Source organism: Orycteropus afer, unplaced genomic scaffold (genome assembly GCF_000298275.1).
Source record: "Orycteropus afer afer isolate SDZICR_OR568_19922 unplaced genomic scaffold, OryAfe1.0 scaffold00003, whole genome shotgun sequence".
Classification (NCBI taxonomy): Eukaryota; Metazoa; Chordata; class Mammalia; order Tubulidentata; family Orycteropodidae; genus Orycteropus; species Orycteropus afer.
Window position 1 is genome coordinate 864,649 of NW_006921590.1, and position 11,946 is coordinate 876,594.

The 11,946-nt window shown below is 36.3% G+C and overlaps 1 protein-coding gene across 1 annotated transcript in view; it reads right to left on the reverse strand.

Annotated features, from left to right (window-relative positions):
• Window positions 1-11,946, reverse strand: part of RBMS3 (RNA binding motif single stranded interacting protein 3) — a 1,212,798-nt gene that overhangs the window by 145,153 nt on the left and 1,055,699 nt on the right. The window contains exon 13 of the mRNA XM_042780448.1: window positions 6,038-6,084. Within this exon, the coding sequence (XP_042636382.1) occupies window positions 6,038-6,084 (47 nt within the window). The remainder of the gene's footprint in view (window positions 1-6,037; window positions 6,085-11,946) is intronic.

Consider the following 11,946-nt stretch of genomic DNA (forward strand, 5'->3'; position numbering starts at 1 on the left):
GACGGCAAATAACAACAACAACAAAATGTATCTACTGATGTACTGATACAAAGCAATGTTGCTAAATTCTTCTATTACTTTCAGCCATTTTCTTGTGGAATGTTTAGGGTCTTGTATGTATAGAATCACGTCATCTACAAAGATAGCGTTACTTCTTTCTTTCTTATTTGCATACCTTTTTTCTCTCTTTCTTGTCTTATAGCTCTAGCTAGGAATTCAGTACAATTTAAGTAAGAGTAGTGTTTTGGTTACCTAGTGCCATTCTAACAGGGATATACCACAAATGGGATGGCTTGAACAAACAGAAGTTTATTCTTAAAATTCTTGGAGGCTATAAGTCTAAGTGCAAAGTGCCAGACTCTAGGGACTGGGTGAAAGCCACTCAGCCTTGGGCTTCAGCTATGCCTTTTGCTCCTGGCCCACTGAAGCTAGAGGCTTTTCTTCACTCAGGCAGCAACTGGCTGCTGAGGATGACAAACCCAAGGTCAACAAATAAAAAGGCACAGTCCCAATATCACCAAACAACATGGCAGGCCACTAATTCAAGTTCATAAAAAGCACCAAGATCAGCAGGGCACGGCAGGCTGTTGAACAACAACTTGGCTACATGCAGGGTTCAAGCTTGCCAAAAAGCTGGAGACTTTCCTCAAAGTTGCTGCTTATATACTGGAAGCAGCCCACATCTCTAAAGCAGCTATTCAGCTGCTCCATCAGATTCCACCATGGAGTTAACTACCAATCTCACAATTGAGAAAAAGTACATCCAGCTACCCAGCCACTCAACTAGGCCCACGAAGGTGACACACAACCTTAACTACCACAAGTAGTGATAATAGGCATCCTTATATTGTTCCCATTCTCAAAAGGCAGACTTTCAGTCTTTCTCCATTGAGTTTAATGTTGGCTGCTGGTTTTGTATATATGACCCCAATTATGGAAAAGGTGTTGAATTTTATTGAATGCTTTTCTGTATCAATTGAAACGATCATATGGTTCTTTTCCTTTATTTATGTGATGGATTATACTGATTAACTTTCTAATGTAGAACCATGTTTTGTAATACTGATATGAATACCACTTGATCATAGTATGATTTCTTTCATTTGTTGCTGAAGTCTGGTGGCTAGAATTTTGTTGAAAATATTTGCATCTACGTTCATAAGGGATGTTGGTCTGTAATTTATTATTATTTTTTTTTTGGTGGTGATTTTGCCTTGTTTAGGTATCAGGGTTATGCTGAAACAGTTTAGTAATGCAACATCTTCTTCAATGTTTTTGAAGAGATTATGTAGGATTTGTGTCAATTCATCTTTGAATGTTTGGTTGAATTTTCCAGTGTAGTCATCTGGTCCTTGTTTGCAATTTTTTATAGTATATTTAGTCTCTTCTTTTGTAATGGGTCTGTTTAAATTTTCTATCTCTGTTTTGTTAGACTGTATAGGTAGTATGATTCTAGGAATTTGCCCATTTTATTAGGTTTTCAAATTTTTTAAGAGTATAATTTTTCATAGTAATCTGTTATGATATTCTTTGTCTCTGTTGGCTTTGTAATGTCACCAGTTTCATTCCTTAAGGTGGTTATTTGCCTCTTCTCGTTTTTACTTTTATCAATCCATCTAGTGGTTTGTCTATTTTATTTATTCTTTCAAAGATGGTGAATATTGGTTGAAAGAATGAATGAATGAATTGTTTGTTGAGCTTATCCTTACTTTTACCTATTCTGGTTTTTCAATTCATACTTTAACCACTCTAGGACAAACTCTTATCATTTTATACTTTGACTATTTTAATATTCCTTGAACAACAAGGAGGTCACATCTTCTGACCTCCTCTAATCCCACAAGAGGAAGACAGAATCACCATCAATAGCCCAAGGCCTATTCCTGCAAGGCCAGACATGCTGCCTCCCTCCAGCCCTTTCACCAGCTGTTCCTCCCAAAGCACCCACCACCTCTCTCCTGGGTTCGATAATTCGCTGCAGTGGCCACACAGAACTCACGGATTATGGGGTTTATTAGGGAAGCACCAGGCTACAAGTTCAGGAAGAATGCTCAGTCTCTCTCCCAGCCTACAGCCCCTCAGCCAACAGTCTCTCGCAGTCTCTTTCCCAGCAGTGCTGGTCCCTCGGTGTCTCACTCAGCAATGCGTGTCTCTTGCATCTCTTTCCCAGCAGCACATGTCTCTTTCAGGGGCACATGTCTCTTTCAGTAGCACGTCTTCCTCCACCAGCAGTCAGAGAGAGTTCTGCCTCTAGGAGGCCTCCTTTTGAGCCCGGCACGGTGGTCAAACTAGCCAACTATAGCATCAGAACTCTAAGCACCTGAGAGAGAGTTGGCACCTCCCAGAACATTGTTTTGTGCCACTCCCAACAGAAATACTCCAGGTGGACACCTTCAGCAATCAGGAGCTCCTCAGTTGCTCATAGCAAATCCTACCTTGGAGTTTACAAAGTCTTATGGGTAGAAAAGCCACATAAAGTAATTTACTACACTGCAAATATCTTGTAAATTGTGTTTCCTACTTAGATCATCTAGTGCCTAAGGCATTTGCTACTAACCAGAAGTCTGGCAGTTCAAACCCACCAGCCACTCCCCGGAAGGAAGACTGGATAATCTACTTCCATAGTGATGCTGTCTTGGAAACCCAAGGAGAGGTCGTTATGAGTCAGATCCGACTCAATGACAGTGAGTTTTTAGTTTTGCTAAAAAACTAGAAATTGTTCTTTAGTGTGAAGGAAAGTCAAAACTCTTAAATGTATGGTTACAATGCTTTTGAAGCTTGGAATCAACATATGTTTGAAATATGCAAAATTCTTTCACATGAAACTTCCAGTCCAGTTTAACTGGTTGACTTGCTAATCTCTAAATACATCACATCCATTCATACCAGTCTAGTTTCTCAGAAAACATCCTTCTCTGTATATCCTTGCTAAATTTAATCATCCTTGATGTGCCATGTCAAGTGGAAGCCATCCATTGCTTCCATATAGTCTCCCCTTTATTAGGTGGATATAGACAACATGCTCTAAAGTGAGTATTAGAGCCAGAGAGAAGCATTTGGCTTCCAATTCTACTTTTGACTGAGTAGTCTCATTTTTCTTCTCTGTAAAATAAGAATATTAATATTTGCCCAAAAGGGATATCATTGGTAAATGAAATATCCAGGAAAGATATTTTGACATGATCTTTTGCTCTTGCTTCAAAACCAAGCGACTGAGAAATACATTTTTGGGGACATTAAGCAAAATTGAATATAATCTGGAAAATAGGTGATATTTTGGAATTAGTATAAATTTAATTTTGTGTTGTTGTTGTTGTTGTTATGTGCCATTGAGTTGGCCCCGACTCATAGCGACCCCTCCTTGGGTTTCTGAGGCAGTATCACTATGGAAGTAGGATTGACCAACCTTCCTTCCGAGGAGTGGCTGGTGGGTTTGAACCGCCAGCGTTCTGGTTAGCAGTCAAGTGCTTTAGACATTATGCTACCAGAGCTCAACAACAATTTTGTGTTATATTAATATTATCATTATGTGGGATGATGTCAACAGGGTCTCTATGAGTTGGAATTTACCTTAGAGTAGTGGGTTTTGCTCTTTTTTATGTTAAAGAATTTAAGGGTGAAATTTTATAATATCTAAAATTTACTTTAATATGGTCCTACAAAAAATATCCATTTATCTAATTAGTGTTTACTATAAATGTAATTAAATAATTAATCATGAAAATAAATAAATAACTATGTACAGAAATTAACAACTATTTTATTTGGTTACATAGGAAGTTTGAGGGGGCAGTGAGTTTATGTTAATGGAAAAGGAACAATTTGAAAAGGTAGGGCAAGAATGGTTACACAACTTGAAGAGTATTATCAATGTCAGTGAATTGTACATATAGAAATAGTTGAACTGGTGTATGTTTTGCTGTTTATGTCTTCAACAACAAGAAAGAAAAGAAAAAATGTTATTTTACTTATACTTCTACTGGAGCAACGTAACTATGAGCATAATGACTAGGTCTGCCTGTATTACCACTACATCTCTGATCCTTGGCATATAGCCTTTAGCAAAAAGGCATTTATAATAAATTTTAAAATAATAAATAGAAAAAAAAATCCTGAACTTGTTGAATATAATTACTGGACATATAAATATTCATTAAGCTATTATTTCTACTTTCCTATATGTGTGAAAATTTTCTAAATAAATCTCTAATTGTGATGACATGCAATTATTTAACTCAGACACCAGGAAATAATAATTTATAAATAAAAACTGCTTAATAAATAGTAAGTGTTAAATAATTGTCATTCCTTTTCATTATAGCACCTGTTTTTCTCCAAATAAGCAATTCTAGAGGATTGTCTTCTCCTTGTGTTTCCTTCTTTCCATCCACCAAAGTTTATACCACCTTACTTAGAAATAAGTAAATGCTTATTGGATAAATGCAAGGATATCCATAATATTCATTCTTAGAGAGAAATTTTCATCAAAAGCAACAACAAAAAACTACCTGACTATATCTACTCTACTGCAAGTGTTTCTTTAATGCAACAGCAGACTGTGAGCTTCTTGAGGGTAAAGGCCTTTTTGTATTCATTGTTTAATAAATCTATGAAGCACAGCATTAGGCCTAGTACATTTATTGGATGTTTATTAAATGCTTTCATGAATGACTACAGGAATAAATGGTGTTATTTAAACCCTTTCAGCATCTCACAGACTTTATTAGATGTAATTGACAAAATAGAAAATAGTGTTTAATTCCTTATACTCCATATGCTGACATCTTCAATAAGTCTTTATGTTTCTCAATTATTTAATTAGACTAAAAGACAGTCAACTTATAGTCATGTACAAATCTAAAAGAAAGGGCTTAGAAAATAAAAGTAAGTTAACTAACCAAAAAGGAGCTCTGGTGGTGTACTGGGTAAGGCATGTGGCTGCTAACCAGAAGATTGCTGATTCAAACCCACCAGCTGCTCTGTGGCAGGAAGATGAGGCAATCTACTTCCATAAAGATTTTTAGCCTTGGAAACCCAATGCGGGTTGTTATGAGTTGGAATCGACTTGATGGCAGTGGGTTTGGTTTTTTGGCTTTAACTAACCAAAAGACTGATTCTGTCTATTGTAGGGTAGTCAGAGCAAAGAAAAAGGATCAGGAAGTAAAAACAAAGCTTCAACCAAAGATATCAAGAATCTCAGAATTTTAGAGTGTCCACGTGATGTAGTTTAACAACATTATGTTTTTCAAAAGAAAATTTTGAAGCTATAAGACTTCTTCTAAGTACAAGACACAGATTTCTTGATGCTTAAAGAATTAAGATACAACTACCTGAGTTACTAGGAGCTCTGGTAGCATAGTGCCTAAGGCACTTGACTGCTAACCAGAAGGCTGGTGGTTCAAACCCCCCAGCCACTCCTCAGAAGGAAGATGAGGCAATCTACTCCCATAGTGATACTGCCTTGGCAACCCAAGGAGGGGTCACACAACACAACACAACAACAACAACAAACCTGAGTTAGTAATTTGACTTCTGTCCATTACCTTTCTCTTGATCTCTAGAATGAAATAAAAGCATTATTGATGTAGAAATGAAAGTGAGCAAATTAAAATTACTAAAAGCTAGATCTACAGTTATTAGAAAGGGCAACACTCTTGCTCTAGAGATGCACAGATAATTCTCTCAGCCTAGCTCTCACTTTACTCCTTCTTTGCAATCCAGTCTTTACTCTTTCCCAGAGAGAGTGAAAGAGATGGAGAGAGTGAGAGTAAGCAAGAGTGAGAGAAAAAGAGATGGGGGGCAGCAAAAAGAGAGAGAGACAAAAGTTTAATGGGTGTAAGAACAGGTGATATGGGAGATGTAATGAAGTCAGAGTCATTAATTGGAAGAAAGAAAAGTACAATGGTGAGAAATATGTGCCTTATAGTTTTTGCTTAAAGATACAAAACAAAAGCAAGATAATTTGAAAAATTTTCTTCAGTATTAAGAGTGCCAGGATATCTTATAAATTAGAATGTAGAAAATGTGGCCTACTTACCCATTCTGTATGGCAGCTGTGGGGTCATAGGTCAGAGCCATGCCAGCCTGTGAATAGTGGGGGAGAGGGAAGAAAATAGATCTTAAAATTTTTATTACTGTATCCAAACTTTCAGTACACACAAAGACTCTTATCTTTCCATACTATGATTTAAGTTTATTTTCTCCTATATATTTCCCTACTCTTACTGTCAAGACTAGCATTTTTACTACTCACGTACCAGGCTCACCAGTGAATCGGAAGCTTATATTGTATAACTGGCAAACCAAGGAACAAAAGCAGGTTGGATGACTTCTTTTGCTACTTCATAAACCATCCACTGTCTAATATGGTATCCTTATAATTTCTCACTGTTGTCACAAGCATCTTTTGTAGAACTCATGGTATGAAAAAAAAAAAAAAAAGTAATAATGAATCCTGTAGTCAGGATAAAAATAAAAACCATTTAAAATGTATTTGACTTTTTAGAAGAAAATGTTAAGAAATATTTATTTTAAAATAGGTCATATGCCTTAGGTATGTAAGTAATGAGCCACAGAGTACTCGCCTGATATATTGTTAATGTTTATCCTACTAAGAGTGGCAGAAAGTGAAGGTCCTTTTTACATGACAGAAATTCTAGGTCATGTGGTTAATAAAAAGGGGGAGTGGTGATGTTGCTCTGTTTCTAAGAATAGTACCATTGCTAAAAACTACCTTTCTGTAATCTGGCAGTAGTTTCAGAAAAGAACATAAACTTTATGAATGTGGATGCATAGCCTTTCTTGTCCTTTCATATACATCATCACACTTGACCTTCAAAACAGCCTTATGAAGTAGGCAGAAGAAATTCTTCCTCCATTTTATAGATGAAGAAACTGAAGCTTGGAGAGATCAAGTGATTTGCTCAAGGTCACTCAGATGAAGGCAGAACTAGACTTCAACCCAAGTCGTCTCATGTGGGCTCTTTTCCACCATGCCTGTACTATGACATTGACCTAGGTTTTGAATGATTTCTGAAAGTCATCTCCACCAATGTGGGAGATGTGGCCTTCTGGACACAGGCCTGTCAGCAAGGTCATCATTTATGAGCAGGAACAGAATGTGGAACAAAATTTGAAACTGCCTACTTGGTCTTCAAGATGAATTTTTTGTTTTCATATTTTTGAAATTTAAAAGTGAATTATACCAATGTCAACTTTCTGGTAAGATGTTATCATTGGGGGAAACTCACTAAAGGGTACACAGGATCTCTGTGTGTATTTTTTTACAACCTCCTATGGAACTATATTTATTACCATAAAAAGTAAAAATAAATAAAGAAGAACAACAAGAGAATTAGCTTTGAAGGTATTTGTAGAGGAATACAAATACTCTAACAATTTTAATGAAAAGTAAAATTAGCTTTCATGTTTGAGTTTTTGCAGTGTGGTTTAAGGTAGCTGTCTTACTGGACTTGAAGATTTCTTCAGATATAGCATATTACTGAAATAAAAAGTTGCAGCTTTCCTAACCTAGTGCCTGAAGTCCAGTGTGGCTGGCTACACTCAAGTTTAGATTTGTTTACTTTATTTTCCCTAAGTAGTAAAAAAAAAAATACACACACACACACGCACACACACGTTATTAAGATTGGCATGAGGGACAAATGAGTATAACCATGTATGAATGGAACTTAGTATAAAGGGAACATACATAATTTTAAATGGAGTTGGCAAATACAGTTGAGATGAATGTCAGAAGTTAACAGAGCTGTATTGAGAACACATGTTTAACAATAACTGTCTGACCTCTCTAAACTTAAGTTTCTCACTCATGTTAAAGAAATATGCAACAGATAATATGATAAACTGGGGGAGGAGGAAATGAGCAAGGGAAAAACTAATAAAGGCTTTATTTTTTTGCCTCAAGAGAGGCACGGGTGGTGGTGCCAAAAGACACCAAGATGCTAAGTCTAAATTCTTCCCTGGGAGGAACCTTATGCCACATGACTAGCAGGAGCCTGGTCCTGTTGAAGATTCCCCAGAATGAAGCTGCCTAAGACTTAGCTGAAACTCCATGGTCCTGGGTATTGGAAAGGGCAGTTGTAAAAGCTGTTTATCCAGGATGAGATTCCCTTTCAAAAGCACTGAGCTTCTCATTTCTAACTAGACCAAGATGGTACATCAGAAGCAGAAGTATATTGAGGTTGGCAGACATACTATTAGATCATAAGGGGTTTAGGATGATAACCACATCTTCAGCCTCTAAACTACCCCAAATTGTTTAAATCTTGAGGGACATACAGGGAATCTTTCCACAGTTATTTCTTTTCCTTGTATTTATTTTCAAAAGTGCTCACACACCAATGCTACATAACCCTCTTGTATTATATACACTGTCTTGAACAATCTTTTCTTATTTCATGCTTCTTTTGACACCTTTAGGTAAGATTTTTTTTTCCCTCACATTTTATTTGAATTCCTCATGGATTCTAATTAAAGCAATCACTTCTGCCTAGGGAAATACAGGGAATATCAATAAAGTCTAGCTCATTGTTGAATATCTATTTGATAATCATAAAAACCTAAGTTGGTCTCTTCTTCCATCTTAGACCCTCTCATCACTCTCTTTTCACAGCTAGGTAATAACTAAGTAGGTTGCAATTTGTAGAATGCAAAGAATATGTGTTTTGGAGTGAGACAGACCTGGATTAAAGTCCTAGCTCTGTTACTTTCTAGAAGTGTGACTTTGGGCAAATTATTTAACTTATTTGAGCCTGTTTCCTCAATTGTTAAATGTTAAATGGTGTAACAACAGCCACATCATTGGGTTGTTGTGAAATTTAAATAAGATTAAGTTTGTAAAGGCCCAGCATAGTGCCTGGAGACAAGACACATACATAAATAATTATAATACAAAGTAATATGTGGTAAATGTCATGAGTGGCATGCATGAGGTGTGGAGAAAAGAGACTGAGAGTGATCAGGAAAAGTACATGGAGGAAGTTCAGCTGAATAGACCTCTGAAAAATGAGTAGGATTTTCACATACAGAGATGAGAGATTAAGTCCAGTTCATGCAAAAGTGATAGTGTGGGAATGTGTGTAAAGGAGAAGAGTAAGGCAGGTGATCCTTCTGTAGTAGAACGTGTAGTGAGGCACAGTGGGAAGTAAGACCCAGAATGTAAGGAGGGAGGAACTTGATTGGCAGGCTCCTCTTGTGAAGCCAGTGTATGTTTTTGAGTTAGTAAGTTATACAGTCAAAGGATTAAATTCAACTGCTTACCAGAAGGTTGGCAGTTCAAATCCACCAGCCACTCTCTGGAAGGAAGATTGGACGATCTACTTCCGTAGTGATACTGCCTCAGAAACCCAAGGAGGGGTCGCTATGAGTTGAACCTGACTCAAAGGCATGGAGTTTGGTTTTGTTTTTTGCCAATGAGTGGATTCCAACTCATAGCCACCCCCTTTGGGTTTCCAAGGCAGTATATCTTTATGGAAGTAGGTTGCCCAGTCTTCCTCTTATAGAGTGGCTGGTGGGTTTGAACTTCCAACCTTCTGGTAAGCAGTGAAATGTCTTAGGCATTGAGCCACCAGAGCTCCTTCAAAGAAGGGTGGACAACAGGAAAGAAACAGCATGAAAACCCTAGAAAACAAGGTAAATGTCAAGAAATACGCAACTTGGGGATGGAAAAGTGGAGAGAATCTAAGGTGAACTGTCATTGCAAAATGGTAGAGAATGAATATAAGTTCCACCTACTTCATGATTTTGCCAGGGGCAGTCCTGCCTCTGAGTGCCTTTGCAAGAGGAGAGAACAAAAGGTAATCTAAGGTCAAGTGTCACTTGCATCATTCTGGGTAACAAAACAAGACATGGGTTAAAACAAAGGATGTTTTAAACTGAAAGGGTGCTTGGCTGAATATCACAGCACAATGACTAACACTCCGCTGCACTCAGTTTCTACTTCATGTGTCAAAGACTGTTGAGGTATAATTCCAACAAGGTTTTTATGCAGATTTTACATTCTCTTTCTTTTTGTTTTGTTTAAACTAAAGGAAAAAGAAATTGATTTTTCTGCTCTGTCTAGCCAACTTTTGTACATGAAGTCATCATTATATAATTACCAAATATTAAGAGATGCTTACAAACTCCAGACAGCACTAGTGGCGTAATGCCTAAGGCATTTGACTGCTAACCAAAGGCTGGCAGTTCAAATCTACCAGCCACTCCTCAGAAAGAAGGTTGGGCAATCTACTTTCATAGTGATACTGCCTCGGAAACCCAAGGAGGCGGCGCTATGAGCCAAGGTCGAACTCCACAGCAATGAGTTTGGTTTGGTACAAACTCCAGAGTTACACAGAAACAAAAATAACTTGGAACAAAATGAAAATGTCACACCACATATATAGAAAAGTGATATTTAATACTGTCACTTTCTTACAAAAAAGGCTTGTCAGTAAATATCAGATTCACAAATATGATCCATTTTTCAAGTTCACATTATTTGTGTACTGAAGGCATTTATAATTTACTTAAATATAAGGGGGTATTCTTGTCATTTCCCATAACAGCTTAGTTTTGTCTTAGTATTTTAGCCATAAAAAGGAATATTTCTAGGGCTTTCAGACAAAATCCATACAGTAAGAACTAAATATTTTAGAAAAAAATAAAAATGATTTATTGATTTTCAATAAATTTTAATAATTATCAATTATTATGATAATTATAATACTTTAATCATTTTCAATAAATATAGGGGATTCATTGAGAAAGAAGTAGTTTGACAAAGGAGCTAGATATTTGAAATTTATAACTGTAAGTATAGGTAAAAAGAGCTAATAATTATGGAAATACTGCTTAAAGTATACACATACACCTTGAGCAGAGTAGGCATAACCACTCTGGAAATGTCTTCTGCACTGTGAGTAAGGCTTGCTCTTATCTGAGGAACAAAGAAGCACTGATTTTAACAAAGCCAACTGAGAAGAAAAGTGAACAGAACTGTTTTATCATCTTTGAAAATATTTTTACACTGTAATGTGAGTGAAAGTCAAAAAGTTAGGATACAGCCTAAATTCTTGAAAAATTAAAACAGTGATGTTTCATCCCAATGTTTCTCTTTTTTCTAAGTTGATACATGATGTATTATAATTGGATGAATTACAAATTAATGATTATAAAAATTTCCAGTCTTCAGTTAAATATGTAGCAAATATTATATATTTTAGTAAATGTCACATAGTGAATTAGCACAAAATGAGTTCAGAAAGCAAAAGAAGACAAGGATAAAATAATTTCCTGGACGTCATCTTTAAAGAGCTTACTTTTTTTTTGCAACTGATTTTAACAACATTTACAATTGCTAGCTATGCATGGTTAAAATTTCAGTGGATCAAATTAGATGATTTTTAAGTTGTTGTGTATAAAAGTGGCCTGAAAATTATAATGTGTTGTAAATGGTTAGGTTTGGCTATTTTAGAGAAAACTCACCTATTTATATTTATTTACCAGCTTTTCTCTTTAGAATTATCTTTTAGTTAACAAAATATGATGTAAAATTATATATTCAATATGATCATAATTTTGTCAAAAAATAAAATATTAAAAAAATCTGGTTAGTAATAAAATTATAAATTAAATTCAAAGATGTTAAACAGCTGACTTATTTCCCCCCCTCTAACTCTTGTATGTTCTGTATAATGAGAAATACTTTAATAATCAAAAAAACTCTCACTGCCCTCGAGTCGGACCTGACTCATAGCAACCCCTTCTTGGGTTTCTGAGGTGGTATCACTACGGAAGTATATTGCCCAACCTTCCTTCCGAGGAGTGGCTGGTGGGTTTGAACTGCCAGCCTTCTGGTTATCAGTCAAGTATCTCAGGCACTATGCCACCAGAGCTCCCACATTAATAACAGTGTGTGTGTGTGTGTGTGTGTGTGTGTGTGTG